Source organism: Apostichopus japonicus, chromosome 7, assembly GCF_037975245.1.
Source record: "Apostichopus japonicus isolate 1M-3 chromosome 7, ASM3797524v1, whole genome shotgun sequence".
NCBI classification, from domain to species: domain Eukaryota; kingdom Metazoa; phylum Echinodermata; class Holothuroidea; order Aspidochirotida; family Stichopodidae; genus Apostichopus; species Apostichopus japonicus.
Window position 1 is genome coordinate 6,596,223 of NC_092567.1, and position 18,979 is coordinate 6,615,201.

The 18,979-nt window shown below is 36.8% G+C and overlaps 3 protein-coding genes across 8 annotated transcripts in view; 2 read left to right on the plus strand and 1 right to left on the minus strand.

Annotated features, from left to right (window-relative positions):
• Positions 1-18,979, minus strand: part of LOC139970082 (uncharacterized) — an 892,672-nt gene that overhangs the window by 292,260 nt on the left and 581,433 nt on the right. The window lies entirely within an intron of this gene.
• Positions 1-18,979, plus strand: part of LOC139970064 (uncharacterized) — a 156,937-nt gene that overhangs the window by 98,038 nt on the left and 39,920 nt on the right. The window lies entirely within an intron of this gene.
• On the plus strand, positions 7,715-13,860 carry LOC139970089 (uncharacterized). 4 transcript variants are annotated; one of them, XM_071975775.1, is made up of 5 exons: positions 7,715-8,348; positions 9,781-9,958; positions 10,876-10,955; positions 12,373-12,466; positions 13,579-13,860. In XM_071975775.1, exons 2-5 carry the CDS (start codon positions 9,841-9,843, stop codon positions 13,590-13,592), a joined length of 306 nt encoding a protein of 101 aa, XP_071831876.1. In that variant the 5' UTR covers positions 7,715-8,348; positions 9,781-9,840; the 3' UTR covers positions 13,593-13,860. The 4 variants fall into 4 exon arrangements, with proteins under 4 accessions (XP_071831876.1, XP_071831874.1, XP_071831877.1 ...); XM_071975773.1 differs by lacking the exon at positions 13,579-13,860 and having other exon boundaries at positions 12,373-12,595; XM_071975776.1 differs by lacking the exon at positions 13,579-13,860 and having other exon boundaries at positions 9,781-9,949; positions 12,373-12,595.

Here is an 18,979-nt window from a genome sequence, read left to right on the forward strand (position 1 = left end):
TGTTTAGCTACTCCAAAGACTTGTTTTTATCTGTAATTCAAAAGCAGAATATTTTGTCTCACAATTTAAAGAATGATTCTGTATCGTTTTATTTTTATGACTGAGGAAATGGCTTCTTTCATCCTTCATGGTGTGACTTTGTGGTCTGAAGTGCAAGAGATATATCTTCTCGTCAACAGCGCAGTTTATGGTATACCCAAGGGCGGCGGAACCGGGGGGGCACAGGGGGCACGTGCCCCCCCACTTTTCCTCAGGTTAAAAATGTGCCCTTTTTCTACATAAAAATTGAGATGTCTCAAATTAGCAAGAGGCCAAGGAACTAGAATGAACACTCGGGAAGGGCCGTTTCCGGCCATCTGAGGGGTTTGTAAAACCAAAATTTTTCTTGTACGCTCCGCGCCAACCATAGGCGTACGAGGCAGGGGGGCAGACTGCCCCCCAATTTCCAGAGGACAAGAAATTCGGGCAAATTTCCTGGAAAATTTGGGCAGCCTAAGAGGAGAATAAAATAAATAAATATATATATATATATATATATTTTTTTTAGGCTGCCCGAATTTTTCAGGACTTTTGCCCGAATTTCTTGTCATCTGGAAATATATATATAAATATGCAGTAGCTTGCCCGAATCTTTTTCAAATTTTTGCCCGACAGTTTTATGATTTTCTTTATTTAGCATCATGATGGCCGAATATTTCCGTGTAACACCGTAAGCGCAGTTCATCTGGGCTACCACGCTTTTTGCATGATCAATTTTTTTTGTAACTAGTCAATTGTTTACCTGGACCAAGGGCGGCGGAACCGGGGGGCACAGGGGGCACGTGCCCCCCACTTTTCCTCAGGTTAACAATGTGCCTTTTTTCTACATAAAAATTGAGGTGCCTGAAGTTAGCAAGAGGCCAGGGAACCAGAATGAACACTCGGGAAGGGCCGTTTCCGGCCATCTGAGGGGTTTGTAAAACCAAAAATTTTATAGTACGCTCCGCGCCAACTGATGGTGGCGCTCCGCTCAGATAGTCGTGCATACAACTTTGCAAATCCAGGCTAAGCCCGTGACTTTTAATGAATTTCTGTGGGTCAAACTCAAAGCTATTTCTAATCGAAAAAATTATTAAGATATTAACAAGACAAAAACTCTAATTTGGAAGATTCCTACAGTAGCAACTAGCATGATCTCGCCTCATTTTGTCTCAAAAGAAAACTTGTTCCTTGTTTCCCAATTTGCACATTGGATATTGCAGTGCTAGTATGCATATTTTCCTAGAGGGGGGGGGGGGGGCGTTGATGGAGTGATGTGTATACGCAAATAAGATAATACAATAAGAGTTATAAAGGGCACTAAATATAAGGCTGCATCAGTCCAATCGAATTTCTGCAAAGTGCCCTTTGATGTCGGTGCCCCCCCAGATTAAAAGTGCTTCCGCCGCCCCTGGGTATACCGCAAGCTGACATATTGTGGCAATTCATCCTAAGCAAGCGATAGTATCAGATTGATACAAAGTTCAGTGATAGGGTAATGATTGTTCCTAGTTATTTGTTTTATGTGTTTAATTAGTCAACGTACTGATAATGATCATTAAATTAATAAACAAATACAACATAACACACATCAAAGTTCAAGGTTGACAAAACGAAAGGTTCTCTCTATTTGCACGACGTTATTTGGTTGTATAACGAGAACATTTGACTGGAAAATTGGCTGATATTATTTTACGTCAGTGTTTAATAAGACCACCTACTGATAATAAACACGTACATTAAAAACATGGACTAAGTTCAAGTTTAGCACACGTGAAATTTAGTTGATTGGCTGGGAAGTGGATGGGGTTGGGAATTTTGAATCATTAGCATATTTGACGTCATCATCAACTGTTGGCATGTAAGATATGCATCAACATATATATTTCACGGGAAGATTAAAGTGGAGGTAAGGGGAATGGGGGTGGGTGTATTGGTGTGCTTAAGTTCCATTATTTACCTGTAGTTCTGGGCTACATTTGCTTCAATATCTTACTATAAACAAAAATAAAACAATGTTGACGTATGTGAAGTATATTTTTACCCCTCTTTTGGGAGTTGGCGGGGAAAATTGTTTAACAAGAAGAAATTCTAACGCAAAAAGTTAGTTGATCCATTACGAGGGTGAGACAGGAACGGCATGGGTGTGAAAGGCTTCTGTGACCGGAAAGATGTTAAAACCCGATATTGTTTGGTTAGATTATGAGTGGAAATAATTTAACATTTAACGACGCTTTAAATTGTACTTTTGTGCTTATTTGTAACATTTTTTTTTCGTCTCCTTAGCCAAGTCATGTAAGGTTAACTCCTATGATAATATTATCAATCTATCTAACCATGTGGCTGTGACCGTACACCTGCTGATATGAAATAAACTGTTTGAACTAATGATACAGGATAAAATACATTTGTGTTATCTGAAACAAATTTAGTGTAAGATTTTACTGCTTTATTTACAAGCACTCTATCTGCATGCATTATTACATCGTGTAATGATATCTTAATTAACCTGAAGTTTCTCTTCAGAAAACGTTACTTTACACATCAGTGATGAAAAGAAAGTGTTCCGCTCTTTGTAAACCATAAAGCAACCGTATTACGACTTACCAAGAATGTTACCACAATCTTCAGATTATTGACAATTATATTGCAGACAGTCAAATAAGGTATATTGTTTTGAGTCGGTTAATGAGAGCAATTTATAAAGTACATAAAGCTTGTAACCTGTCGTCAGCCCAGAGATATTTTTTTCTAGATTAAATCCTTTGAAGAACTAAAGCTGAACTGGAAACATCCAAACTTTAATTTACTGTTTGTTTGAATTAAGTATAACAATTTTAACGAACAACTTTGCTACGGTTGTCCTGGAGCGAATAACATATTTATCAAAATCAACCGAATTATTTGATTTAAATTTACAAATAATATTATATTTAGCCTAAAACGAAATAGTCCCACGTTACAGACTAGCATTCAATCTAAAAAATGCTCTTAAAATAGTTTGCATTCAAACTGAAACCATTTCTGTGCTCTGACCTTAACAATATCAGCATTGATCGCCGCACAGTTTCTATATCTCCGTGAATACCAGAGCCGTATATAGAGAGAGTTTGGCCAACTGCCGATTTGTGACGTCACACGCAAACCATGGGCATCAAAATAGGTCCAGTTGTCGTTACCAGTTGCGCGAAACACGAAAAACACCACACACAATATATAGCAGCTTTGCACACTGTGCTCGTTGCGAACAAACGAAGCGACTCAGAATGTCAGATTTTGACAGGCATACGAGGAACAAAATGGATATCAGGTAATGAATTAGAGTATGCGTTAGTTAATGACATTTACGTTTATCTTCACACCTGAAATGCATAGAAAACTAGCTGAAAACCTGTCATTACACTTGTTTTATTTTACGCCTCATACTACTAGTCCTACTTTAATCATACAAACGAAAAGCACACATCACAGTCCTGGCTAGGCTAGATTACAGACGCACAACTATAGCATCAGGCCTACATTAATAGATCCTTCAATTAAATGAAGTAGGCCTACACATAAAATGACAATTTATGCTTCACTGATCTTTTCAGGTTTGCCAAAAAGTAGTTGTACCAGAGGTCATTGTATTAAACTCCAGAAGTAACATAGTAGGATTAATATTCGGCATAACTTTTTCTCTAAAGTCTAATACAACTTATACAAGGGTTGTGAATGGATGGAATGGTTTGCCTGAGAAGGTTGAATTGCAAGTAGTGTGAATGGGTTTAAGAATACTTTGGATGAGTACATTAAGCATTGTAATTGGGTATGACATTTGATGTCTGCAGTTTTATTCCTCTCATATAGCCTTAGGGTCCTTAATGGGGACTTGAATGTCTCTCCTGGTTTTTTTTCTACTAAACTAAACTATATACTTGAGTGTAGGAGTTAGCAATAGTTGGGAGTCTGTGGGCAAACCTAAGACTGATATTGTGGTGTTAATTTCTCAGGAATGTAGTACTAGGCTATAGTAGGTGCAACAGATTGAATGGGTCTGTCGAGAAAAAAAAAAACCTGCAACAACTGAATACTGGTGTATGTTGTAGCTTATGTATTTTCCATTAACATATATACTATACGGTCATGTCCTTAATAAGGTTTTATGGATCACACTGACATAGTGTGCCTACTTGTCAGTGTTGTCAACTGAGCACAGGGCTGATGACATCATTCAGTTTGTTATTATGCAGACAGCAAATGGCCATAATGATAATTATTAATTGTTACTTATTCTTCATACTGCCCTTACTGGCCTTACCTGAACAGTGATGTATAAAAATGCAAGAAGTCGTTAAGCTTTTCATTTAAGAATCGTTTCAGCCTGTCCTATTTCAAACATATGATTGGCAGGTTTCCACGTTACATAGCTCATCAAAATGGAGCTGTTCTGTAAAGCAAGAAAATCACACATATGCATGCATACAAACACACTCATTTATAACAATTTCTGAATATCTTTTCAGCTGCCCAAAGGTACTGGAATGCAAGCTCTGTTGGGTGAATTAAAAAACCCTCATTGTACTCTTTTATCATGGTCAGCGTAGCTGGAACCAGCATTGATGGTGATGTGGATTTGACAGTACCTAGACAAGAATTCAATAGCTGCTTTGTGTTGAAGTGGGTTCAACTTGCTCAAGGCCATGACAGGATGACGACTAGACATTAGGATGAATTATCTGTTGCAGAGCTCTATAAACCAGGCAGTTGTTAAAACATCCATTGGGTGACCCTCACAGTCTATCAGGCACTGCATCGCAGAAGCAAAATGAAGTGTGTGTGATATCTTCATCTTATGAGAGTGGAATGGTATCAGTGTGGCCTCTGTCCATTTGGCTTCAAGTCTTTGTTTTCTTGAAAGCTGAGAAGATCTTTCAGTGGTTTCACACTGACCTCTGTACTTGACAATTCATGTGTATTTGCCAGCTCAGGCGGAAGCCAGATTTTAATTACATTAACCAATGCTGACTTTTTTTTGGACATGTGGTACATCTGCAAGGAGGTGAAGGAAGCAGTTGGAGTTGCATGGATGTGGAATCTTGTTAATAGTCTGACAGTCTTATCCACAGATTATCCCAATGCTTCTCCACATTGCCACATTCAGAACTTATTACATTGATAAACTTGAAAATTGCAGGAATCTAACGAAGCACCCATCAAGGGAATTTGTTTGTATAATTATTGAAAGCTGTGACCTTCTGATGTGACAGACTAATGTGAAATAAAGGGCAGTAGATTACCTTGTAAATGAACCTTGTTATTGTTTGATTGTATCTAATGTTTGCAAAATTTTAAGTTGCATGCTACCAATTGAAACATAATTCTTTCTCTATTAATGGGATATAAATACTTCTCCTTAAAGGGTGTGGAGACTCCCGCACAAAGAAACGTCTCATGCTGGTTATCTGACCTAGTTTCGAATGCGGTGTAACAGAAGTGTTAGACACCACCATTGATCCCAGAAAATACACATACAGCTTGCTACCATCTGTAAATAGACATTAGTGTACAGTCAATACAAACATCACAGTCAATACCCACAACACAGTGCACATAGCAGCGTGGACATCTCAGGTCTAGATAAAAGATAACAAGGTATCAGGTTTCATTACTGTCTGCATTTTGTAGCGACACAAAAAAAACTTCACTTGCAAGCAACGGAAAGTAAACTTTTTCAGAGCGCGGCATGCGGTTTAGGGCAAGTCTTCAATACCTTTAAATATACTGCATCGGTTGTTGTCACTTGATCATTTGCTTGTGTGTGAGCTAAACAGCTTAATTAATATGTAAAAAAATAATACAAACTTTCAAATTGCCAGATATTTACTTGCTCAAAATCATTATCCAATCATGATTTGTTGCTATCCTTGAGTCCATCATTCAGATGATGAGGCAGATTCCCTTCAACTCTCCATGATGAAGGTAAAACCTGCCATTGAGTGTCCATTTGAAAGTTTCAAACACACAAGTGCATTGATTAAAACAAAGACTTTATTGCTGTGGTTGCAGGAACTGGATTTCAGTCTAGTAGTCACTCACCAGGTTTGTCATTATCACAGTCTGCTAACTGTGGCTTTTTATGTTAGGAGTTTTTCTTCAGAGCACATGTCACCTTTGATTTGTAAAAAAAGTCCTGAAATTCAGGGAGTTAAAATTTACTGTCTAAAGATAATTTAAAAAGATTTTTTTAACTTCAATCGTCAATGTGGGTGTCAATTAAGGGAATAAAGAGGTACTGATGCAACTTTGATAAATGATAGTTGACTGCATCCAAATTAAACCAAGGCCTAGGCTATACTTTTGAAGAAGAAAAAATTAGGCTGAATTCTTGTTAGCCTAAAAAGGCTAGGCCAATGCTGACAATTAACACAAACCAAGATCATTTAACCATTTGGGCACATGTTTATGGCATACTAAAAGGGTCTATATAATTAGGCCTGTATGTGTACACAACCCACAAGTTGCCAATGAGTATAGACCTAGCCTAACTAGTTTAGGCCTAGGCTACTTTGTTTTCCTTAGACCTAGTTTAATTGGGCCTTATACTGTGCCATATTATGTAATGTGCTATAACAGTTGTAGTAATAGCAAGAATGGTCCAGGTCTAACTAAGCCCAGGCTTAACTTATGCTTCGGGCTTAACTAAGGATTAGGGCTTTACGTGATGCCTAGAGGCTAGCCCACCCTTTTACATTAAACTAAAAGTGATACTTTTTTAGGCTAGGCATACAATAACTAGGAATTAGGATAACTATATGTGCGACTGAAACTGCCATGCCTATGATTAGGAGAGCTGGCATAATGAAATCGAATTTGTGGATCGTAAAACGAGAGAGAATAGCCATGCATGTAATTACAGAAACCAGTCTGAACGTAAAATTCTCGCATTGCTTGAACATTACTCGTATTACACTAGGGCCTATGGCTAGTATGGGCCTAGGCTACACAGACTTTTTTTCATTAGATCTTCATCTTGTTCTTTCTACTTCCAAAAAAATCCTCTCCTTTTATGGTCAGTCGGATAATCAAACAACAATATCCATGTTCTGACCGATCGCAGCATCCCCAGCACCATTTCTTTCATAATTTCGTACTTTTTTCGTGTACACAAACGATAGTCTATACACTGTGAGTATGCGTGTCGTCTGCTATAAAGTTTTCAAGTGGACCTATTTTACCACCCTGTGTGGGCGTTTTCCCTCTCGACCAATCCAAATCGGTTACATGGTTGGCCAAACTCTCTCTATATACGGCTCTGGTGAATACATGGTACGAGCGCCCTCTAAAAGAATAAAGTTTGAATCGCACGGGAGAAGAACACAACTAACTTTTGATTATAACAAAGTTACCGTAGGATGAAGAATGTGGATTACGGTCAGGATAGTCAGAGTGAGGTTGTAGGATTATTTCGATCATCCATGTTAATTTGAGATTGGAAGGGCCGCCCTGACGTTCATTTGTTGTTGATGTTCGCAATAATGAATATTCAAAGAACATAATGATATAAATATTAAACATCAAGAGAAACAAATGTGGAATCAGGGTATTGTACAGCTTACTACCGTTAAAGCTATTTCCATTCCTTGGAGGTTGGGGCGGGGAGTTTTGAGAGATTAAAACCAATATGATTTCGTTAAACGTTGTGAATACAATACACTGTAAATTTTAATTAGTCATATACACATGCCAAAATGGTCAAATGACTAATTTTGCATTAGTCAGAATTTTTGACTAATTTCATCAGTCATATGACTAATTAAAATGGCTAAAGACCAATGAAAGTTAGTCATTGTCCAAAATAGTGACGAAGCATAATTAGTAAATTGGGAATCACGAAATTTGATTTCAAAGCTTTATTTGTTATTTTTGGTCTTCAAGGTTTTTTGTTATTTACTTACAAACAACTTCCGCGCCACAATATGGATGAATATTAAAAAATTGTTTATAAAATCACCAATAATTATAAACCCAAGGAATAATGGATATGCTATATAACAATTTTCGGTTAAGTGTAAACTCTAAGACGTCATAAGAAAAATTTCCACAATTTTTTGGGGGGAAATTGATAATTACTTATAGCAAAACTTAATTAAGTTAAGGCGATATTCCAGCACCGGTACTAAAACGTCTTCGTCATTTGACTAATTTAGAATTCACAAATGACGTCAGATATACGTAGCCGCGCGTGCGCACTCTGCAGGCGCCAGGCCTCTAGCTCTCGATGATTCCGACGCCATGTTTGATACTGCAGTAAGAAATTCTGGAGCCGAGAAAATGTCTGCAATCGCAAGGTGGGTGTATCTTATAACTTTACTAAATTGTGATTTAATTGCAAGTTATTCTTTATTTAGTATTTTTAGAATAGATAGTTAAATTGATGACAAGTAAATTACCAGTTTTAGTTCTGCTTAGCAACAACGAACGTTCGTCGTTCTAGCCTAACGTTATGCCATATGCATGATATGTGCAGGATACCTCATACTCATAGGCCTAACGTGATTCAATAGGCTATGATGTGCACAAAAATTTATCTTTGTTTATTTTTGTAAAGTTCATTCTCAGAACCATTAAATGTTAACCTGAGTAGGGCTTAGCTTATTTACTGTTCAAATCGATGAAATTGTCAGACTGAAAGTAACGGTGAACAACGTTATAACTACGGTGGTCGGCACTGAGCGGGCCCGACCAGCACGGAGGATTTTCGCCCACCACTCCGGATGAAAAACACTGCTTCCGACCGGCACTAATTTCACATAAAAAAACTGCTTAAAACGTAACTATTTGTGAATAAAAGTGTTACTTGCATTAATATTTCCGTCCTTAATCGTGTTTTATTTGCAATTGTACAAGAATCATGTTTTGCAAGGACAATTTTCCTGAATGTTTGAGATTTAAAAATCTAAAAAAACTGAAACCAAATCACAATCTAACTTCTTGTACACGTGCACATTAGCGTGAACCAGAGCCTAACATACAGGAAGGCTATAATCCTAATTATGGGAACAGGACCTAAACTCCCTAGCTAGGTGGAAAAAAATCGGTTTGCTGTAGGGCAATTTTCGCACTCCAGCGGATCTGTACTTTTTTTTTAGCCAGCTAGATGGTAAACATCCCTTTTTCATATTATGTATCACTGGATTGGGGGTTTACAGCATTTGGTCAAGCTTTCTCGAAAGGGTGTATTACAATAACGTTTCTGGAAAAGTTTGTCCAGTACACGTGTCATGATCATACCGGGACTGAGCTATGCAGCAGCTTGAAGGTCCTCTGCTTCATACACTGCAATACGATGTGGTGAATTGAAATGAAACTGTGTCGCAAATAAGCTTGCATAAAATTTTCACCGAATAGTCACTTATATCTCTAACCCTATGGCAGCCGCCTAACAACACACTAAGTCAATGGGGGAAATCAAGCCTAACCATATGTTTATTCGCTGAACCTGTGACACAGTAGGCTGGCACTAAAATTATCCATGGTTTAGAGGGCTGTACTACTATTATGCAGATATTAACGTTACGGTCAATTTAGCACTCAGCCTGTGACACCCCAGAAATATTGAAATTTTAGCTGCTCCTGCACTAACACCTACTAGAAGTAACCTTTATATGCAACTTGATTATTTCCCTCACAACCAATAATGTAAATATCAGTGAATGGTGTGCAAGTAGGTTTATTTGTCAAACCCTGAAATTGATATTTCTGTATATTTATTTCCAACAGGTATGCAAAGAAGAGGGCATCCATGATTTGTTTATAGCTCCATGGTTGTAGGAAGGTCTTATGAAGTATGGCAAATCTGTACTACTTAAGGTGTGCCAGTCGATGAAGAGAGAGGATGAGGTCTTTTCCTGGGCAGTTGATGAGATGCAAGGGCAACGAGATGAGCAGAGTAAGAAGGGTACATTCCATTATTTGGTTATTTATTAATATTCAGTGAGGAAGTGTTGAATGACTTATCTCTTTGATTTAATAGAGCCCAAGTCGGGAATGGTTTAAAGATTCAGGTAACATGGAATTAGAGGAGGGACTTAACCTTAGATGTAATGTTGCACAGTAAACCAGTATTTGAAAAAAATATTGGTAATTACCAGTTCAAGCAAGGTACGATACCACAAAAATGAAAGGACCGAAGTACCATCAGTGGCTATACTTATGAAATAGTGTAACTGGTGATAGCATGTATTACACATACCCTATATCACATAGTTCTGAAGACAAAGTAAAGTATGTTGCTTACTAGCTTTTTTTGGGAACCCAAGTATTTCTGTGAAAACACTGTATTATCGGGTGCCATTTTTGTCAGTACAACTAGTACTTGTTTTCAACAGTACCATGCAATTTCACTCAGATGGGTTCATCAGCACGAAAGCAAGCATCAAATAGTGGATCCTAAATAATTGAAGCAGACATTTTGCCTGTCATGTTTATGACACACATGTTTATGATTGCTTGTGTGGTGCTTCCCGGGTCAGTACTAAAAAGGAATCCTGATCAATGAAGGGAGACTATTTTGCTGTCATTTTGTACAGGTTATTTCAGCAGAGCTCTGACAAGGTTTATAATAGTTACATTGTTATGAATTGCAATAAAGTCCTGGTGAGAAGGAGCCATGTTATGAATTCGTATGAAGTCCACGAAGCGGCTATCCTGAGGTTTGTCCGATTTAACAAGAACACAAGGTGCTGCAGAACAATAAAGACGAAGCGTTATTCAGAAACATTAAAATTTCAATGTATAAGAGAAGTAACCGACTTTATATGGGTATCATTGTCATTGTACACATCTAATTATAATTCTTATTTATTTTGTCAACAGATGCTGTAGCTGCTGTGCTTGGTATACCATTGCTGTTGAAGGAGAAAATAAAAAGCTTCCTGATATTTGCTGATGAAAGTGTAAGGACATATTAACCCTTCAAGTCCCATGGGATCTTGTCATAATTGATTTGCAAGTGCACTTTTCAAAAAATTAAAACTAGACTTTACCATTTCGCTACGTTACAGGACTGTTGGTGTCATTCGAAAGAGCTAATCTTTTTTCAGAAAATGACACTTTTTTATTGGGGGGGGGGGGGGATATTGAATACTGCCCTCCACCACACAAGGGCAGTCCGGACAAAGGGGAAAAAGTTCCCCTTTACAGTGTTGGATATATATATATATATATTTCACTTGGGAACAATGGCAGTTTTTTGACAAAATATGAATGAAAATTAGACAAAATTGGCATAAAATCCAACAAAGTTTGCTTGAAATTCTGATGTAACCTCAAAAGCCAAAAAAGGGTTAAGTACCAAAAAATCGAAATTTTGAAAAACAAGTCTCTGGGATCAAGGGCATGTAGTGTGGGGGAAACTTCTGCCAGCCATGTTAAGTCCGCCATTCAGTGGGGTGGGGTGCTGGGGAACTGTATGAGGTTCTTGTTGTATTCGCCATTGTGTGCCCTTTTTCAACACAAAGTGCTCCTTTTGTGGGGATTTGTCCCCTGCCCTATTCCCATGTAGGCGTCCCTGTTTGTACATTCTTTTACCAAAAGAATATATGTGGATGCCTTTATGATCTGTAGATAGCTCATAATGTTTTTATTAGTGATATATATGGTCAATTCCATTTAAACTTAGCATGGTGGTGTTGGTATAAACATTTGCCATTTTAATTTGTTCAGATTAATTTTCATGAGTGGACAGGGACAGCAATGAATTTCCTACAAAACGCTTGTAAATCTCATGAGAAATAATGTGATGGGTGTTAAACCAAAATTAATAGCCAGTTTGAATTTCATCTTGAAAGCAAATGTTTTTTCATGGTATTTGGAAACAACAGTTGGCACTAACTGAAGGTGAAGAGTTGGTCTCTGAAAATGTAAGCCATGTGACCATACCTTTGATGCATAAGGAACAGCTGTGCAAAAAATATGACCTGTAAAACTGTTCATAATCTAAGCACAATGGTATTATAAATTTCTTATCAATATATGTGTGGAGTGTATGGTTTTGGCAGATATTTTGTGATTTTATTGTTACTTTTGAATTGTCCAGGGTTAGTGTTAGAACTAATTTTTAACAGAGAAACAAATTTTCCAAACTTAAATGCAGCTTGATTGGTTGGGATTTATTTTACTTGTCGTGAAACTGCATGCAGCTAGACAACAGCCATTTTGCTTAAAATCACACTTGAATGGGAATTTAAAAAAGTGGTGTAGAAAGCCAAATTATTTCAGGTTCAAGTAGGGTGACTAAAAGCCACATTGATACCAATCACCTGTACCATACCATACCATGTAAAATATTATGGTGTATTTTCTTGTTTATAGAATGAAGACCCCCAAGCCTCTACATCAGGGGAAATGGTGCCACTTATTGAGAATCAACCTGCTTTACAATATTTGTTGATGGGGAAGAAGTTGGATCTTGCAGTCTGCTGATTTCGGATTGTCTTCATACATTGCATCGTTTTACGTTTTCGACTTAGCTTACCCCACTATTTGAAAGAAGACCATGGTATTCATTCAGAAAATCATCTTAAGCATTAATGACAATTTTTAGTTAGACCTTTCCATTTTAAGAGGGTTAATCAAAACCTCTAGGTGTAAAAACAAGAATAGACCTCTGACCGTTGTCGTTTGTCTGCTGTTAAAACGAATTTATCATACTTTTAAACTAGTTGATACTTAAAATGTAATTCATAATAAGATTTCAATATTTAGCCTCTACGTCAAGGGAAATGGTCCCACTTGTGCAGAATAAACCCACTTTACAATATTTGATGGGGAAGAAGTTGGCTCTAGCAGTTGGTTGATTTCAGCTCTGTCAGTATACATAGCATCATACTATGTTTTCAACTTGGCTTATCCCACTGTTTGTAAGAAGACCATGGTCTTCATCCAGAAAATCATCCAGTATTTTCTGGTCAACTTCACACTTGTCGTGTACGCAGTACATTTTAAAGCAAGGATTGGAGTCATGACATGACATGTTTTTAATAGAACTTTGACTTTTCAGTTCTTATTAAAATGTATTTGTCCATTATGTATGAGTGGACATACTGCTGTATAATTTTTATATCAATATATTGTATTTTCAATCCTCTGACACAATTTGGTGATTGGGACAGCCATTTGGGACCAACTTGTTTATAATATTTGCATCCCTTGAAACAGTTCTCTGAAAATATTGGCTTAATCTGACAAAGTTTTTTTTAATGATTGAACCATGGGAGAAATATCAACCCATTCTAGCTGTAACGAGGCTTTTCATGTATGCTTTTCAAGATATGTTATAGCAATAAATGAGTCTGGTAAAATAAAGCCATGATTTCTGTATTTTTTATTCAAACATACCTTTTCAACCTTGCAATAGGATTTCCTTCATTTACCCCACAAGATTGCCCAATTTGTTTTTTTTTCTGGGAGAGGGGGGGAGGGGGTCGGATTGTATAAGCAACAGCCAGCAGGAACCCTGAGTGAAACTTACAGATTTTATGCACACGAAGATCTCCACACAAACTGGAGGCCCAAAACATCCGCTAAAGTGAAATCAAAATCGTGATGGATGGCGCATTAGTCTGATGACTAATGAATAACAGGTCAAGTGCTGTGCAGGACTAATTTTGGAAGTCACCAGACTAAATGAATGGTCATATGACTATGATATATTAGTCACTTGACTAGTTTAGCTAATTAGTCATACGACTAATCTTTGCTGGTTAGTCATTTGACTAATTTTAATTAGGCGTACGAAGCACTGTGCAGGACTAATTTTAATTAGTCAATTTGACTAACTTAGATTAACAGTGTACAATTACAGGCTAAATTTAGTTATAGCTAAACATTCGTTTGAACGATATGTTTATGATGGGAGTTAAAGGCCAAACTTGTTTTTTATGTACAGAATTTCAACACGATGACTATCGAAATATTGCTTTGCTACGGACACTTGGCATATATGGATACAAACGATTATTCCGGCTAATTATTCCATAATCTAGCATTTTGAACGATAAGCCTGCATAGTCGGTCGAAAAACCTTGATTAACGATGATAAACTCCGATTATTAACCAGACAATCTGTCAAATTTCTCGGCCTTTTGGCTAAGATCATGTGTAGTATCTGTTCCCTTCGGGAATGGTGATACACACCTGACGATGATCACACAGTCACAGTCCCGATGCAAGGGGACTGGGGCTGAGAGCGGATCAGTCGTTTGGTAGTTTGGTTTTCGTGCCCAGGTTCTTTCCTGGGTGACTTTTTCTTAAAAAGTATCTGTCAAATTTTTAACCGATTATCCAATTGTATTGCCTATAAGCTTTCATTTTCAGTTGTAAAACATGGAGTACCGGTTCAAAACAAGACCGGCATTGAGCAATGATCCAAATTTTCCGACAGAATCAAACTGGAATATATCATTAGTTGGTATTTTTCTTTGCCATACACGTGATTCAGGAATAATTTCGACATGCGAGCAATTATCCGGTAAGATTAGCATAACAATACGAGTAAATCCCATTCTGAATGAGAAGAAAACCGCAGGTGGCTTTAGCTTTGTTTAGCATTCCAAGGACAGATGTTCTGTTAGTCATACAGCATTGTATTAAGATAGCTTGAATAGATTCGCTGCTTGTGCATCAAATCCAACATAAGCAATTGAACGTACGGGGACTGCTGGTGACAGTTTAACCATTTAGTTAAATAATAATTACTTCAAATGCATCAATTAAAAGACACTGCAACCTTCCCATCGTGCTCTACATCCATGGACATGTTTTTACAAAATTTCTCGTTGGATCAATATCGCAGGATTTACCATGCGAATATTTCGCAATGATTTCGTAATCCAAAGTGATGTAACATGAATTCAGGATCAATAGTTTTCAGAGACCTATACATATTTTCGAGGGTTGCAAAAATGATTCCTTGTGAAGGAGGATTCAATTTTTCGAGAGGATCACTTTAGTTTTATACATGTATACACTTTAAACTATATAACATAACGATAATCATGATCAGGTGGTGAAGTTCGAACGTAATTTTACCTTCCTGACTTTCTGAAAGTTTTTGGAGATTAACAGATATTGGATTTCAAAGTATTGTCCCGTTGACCTCTCGTCATCCCATGTGAGTACACATTCCAATGAAATCTTTGCTAATATTGATAATCTGGAATAGACGGTATTAGTTTAAAAACTAACAACAGTTAACTTCTCCAAGAAATAGGTTATTGTCACATCAACATCCAGAAACACTATTCAGAATAAATAACTTTAACTAGCCCATTATTATTTTTTTTTAAAGAAGCAACTTTTAATGACCTTCATTTTAATTATTTTTGATAAACATTTAAATTAAAATATCGGCTTAACAAGTAACAATCTAAATTTTGTTACGGTAAAAAATGATGTTTTGAACATCCTCCGATGATCAATCACGACCCAAGCCCAAAGTGAACAATTATAATAAAGTGAATTATGTAAGACAATAGTCCTTAACTTTCTTGATAGAGGCTGAATTAGTTAGTGCAGTCATTGTCTGTCATTTGTGCTGATTACACAGAAACCAAAACAAATACACATTGACCTGTGACTGATTCCTCTGCGTAATTAAAGTAAATTAGTCATCATTTCCAGGGTAAGAAAATCGTTTCTTGGAAACTAAATCATAGAAAAACCTAACTTGATATTACATACGAATTTTATTAATTATCAAACGAACTATGTTACGCTAATGCATCAATTAATCGCCTTTCACTGTTTTGCGTAATTCAATGGCGTTTAGTACCTTCCGTCAAAAGCTCGGTCTAAATCATTTCTTTACTATGGTAATAACACACTGTCTCCGTGAAAACATAATGTCCAGGCAAGTATAATTATATTCGTGATGTTAAGTTTATTCGAAATGTTTAAAGCACCAATGTAGTCTTTACCAACCATTTACTGCTTTTTCTCTACGAAAAATTCTTGACCAACCTTCAAAATGATTTTTAATTACCAGAATTGATTTTGACACCATTTGAATATAAATTGCTGTCATTGTGAAAATGGAAAAGCCCAAGTTTATATTCTTTAGTACCATCATTATAAAATGTATGAAATATTAAAATATCTTTACAGGGATTAAAAAGCAAGTATAGCGCTTGCGCCTATTTAAAGACATTTCCCCTTCTTTACTCATACTGCTCCCTGACATTCTTGTGTAATATGATCGAACCATCGACTATATGATGTTGTTGAAGTATCAAACTAAGCCGCAAATTAATATCAGAGAGATCCCCATCAGTAGTGTTCCATCAGCTTTATCAATCACAGAACATACAGATCTAAGCGTCGCTAAGTTACCGTATTCCAACATAAACATACATAGGTTTTTATCCACGGCACTGAATTTAGTTGACAGTGGTAAAATGTCTAAAGTTATTTCCATTATGATGATAAAATGATTACTTCCTGAAACGTTTAATTTAATTTGCCTTTTTAATCATAATATTATTAGAAATTAGGCTCATGCTGCATCAAGCAAAGTATGTCGGCTGTAGTTTCACAGCGTTGTAAATCTACGAAAAGTTCGATCGAATTATCTTTGCTGGTACCTTCGGTTCTATTTCTTTTTCGTAACTCAATAAAATGACGGCTATTGCGAGCTCATCACCACGACTCAATAGAGTTGCAGAGCTTTAGGGTTGATAACGTGACTGCTGGTGGAAGAGGATTGTATAGCTATCAATAGTATCAGTGTGACGTCATATTATCTGCATACTTTATAGTCTTCGCTTCCGAATTCTTATTTCCTGGATGAAGTTCGTACGTATGATGTTTATCTTTGGATATTTAATATTAAATATGATTGTTGAAAGAACATCATTTAAATTATATATATTTCAATGTTCATTCTTAACTTACGGAGCCTTAGACATTAAATTGCTAAATACACGTTATCAGTTAGTTATGATTCTGCCTAAATGCCGCAGTTTGTGTTGAATTTCCACCTTCAAAAGTACAACAACGTACCTACATAACCTAACATATAATATACTGCAATCTACTTAAATCACACAATTGCACAATAATGCATAATTTATCTTTAATATTTGCTATCATATTATATCGTAAAGCTATTTATTATCACTGGCTTATCTAACAAAACTCTGATAAGGTAAGATCACCCAGGCCCCATTAAGCATCAAGTTATATTGTCCGTCATATACTCAGCTCGTTCAGTTATCAGATTCAAAGTAACATGACGGTGAATAGAGGATCAATATGAATATTGATAACCATTAAAAGCATAGCTCGTATGATACATGATACAATCTGATCATATAACAACTATTTCGGTTATATTGATAAACATTCCTCTTCCTTTTATAAAATTTGACCCAAGAAAGGTTTAACTATCAAAGTAAGTTCATCTTCTCGGAACTGGGTTTAAATTAATGACGTCAGCACTGGACACAAATGTCTGAACTAATTTTGTAATATAAACGTTCATCGAATGGAAACGAATCCGATCAAACTTGATCTGTGAAATCTGCTCTTTGTGTTTCTTTGCCATTTCTTTTTGTTCTGCTATAACAAAGCTAGTGGGGTGAAGGAGGGGGTGCAATGGTGCGCATAGGCGTCGCAGACAGAAGTGCTCCATAAGAGCCCTCCTTCTTTCCATAGTTACAACTTTGAGAACTTTGCTTTTACCGTCAAGTCAAAGGCACCCTCCCCCTATCCATATAGGTCATGCCACTGTTAGCGTATCATTGTCAACGCTATAAATATGAATGTTACCTGTGTCTTTTTCCGCCTAAAGTGTGGGATAATATTAATAGTGGTCGCTGTTTCAATTATATATTTTTCTATCTAAAATGTACATGTTGTAAACCACAAAAATACCACTGCTGTCAGCATAGGTTTTATTTTAATATTTTATATATTTAGTTTTGAGAAATGACAGTTTAAACAGCTGACGTCATCAATAAAAGTGACTGGATTATACAATCTAGTACGGAGACCAGGGGCGTCGTGCGAAAATAAATTTAGGGGGGCCCGTGAGAAGGTGATGACTATCTAAGCGGAGCGCTACCACGAGTTGGCGCGCAGCGTACAAGAAAATTTTTCGTCTGGCAGACCCCTCAGATTGCAGGAAACGGCACTTCCCGTGCTTTATGGCAGTAAGCAACACCCCTAAAATTGACCAAAATTAATGGCAATTTTTTTATTTTGGGAAATATTCTCGAAGGAAGTGATCGCCATTTATTCCTCAGTTTACCAACCTCGTCTCCCAGAAGCGCCCAAAATTTAAGACATTTTTGTGTTGGCTGATCCATGATCGCCTCCCATGCCCGTGAGAAGTGGTGACTGGGTAAAGAAAAAGCGATGCCGTTTGAAAACATGGGCAGAAAAAGCGAAAGTAGCGAAACCTGAGGTAAAACGTGCGATAACGAAGTGATTATTTTCCAGGTTAGTTGTGACTGTATTTAAAATGATTATTATTATTCATTTTTTTTTCAAAACTACCTATCAGATCATGAGGAAAATGTATAGTGGACCTTTTAGCGAACTGATTGCATTACTTAAGAAGAAGTTCACATGGAGTCCCATAATCTCTGTTCACTACATTTATCTTAACTTTCCGAACTTTGTTACAGGCTTAGAAAACAATTAAAAAAATTGCCATTTTTTCATGGAAAATTGACTGACTTTGGCAAAGGTAACGGGTTGCCCTTACTCTGGGACTACGTATATATAATATTGTTCAACGATGGCAGCGTTGATGGCACATTTGGTTCATTAGTTATCAACCAGTAATTATTTAACTGTTTCGATTGACTGAATATCAACAATTAACAACCATTGACCAAGCAGTCAATAAAAGCCCCATTTCTAGTAGGCCCTACAAGAAATTCAGTTGCTGACACTGTTCGAAAACACTTTTTTTTAA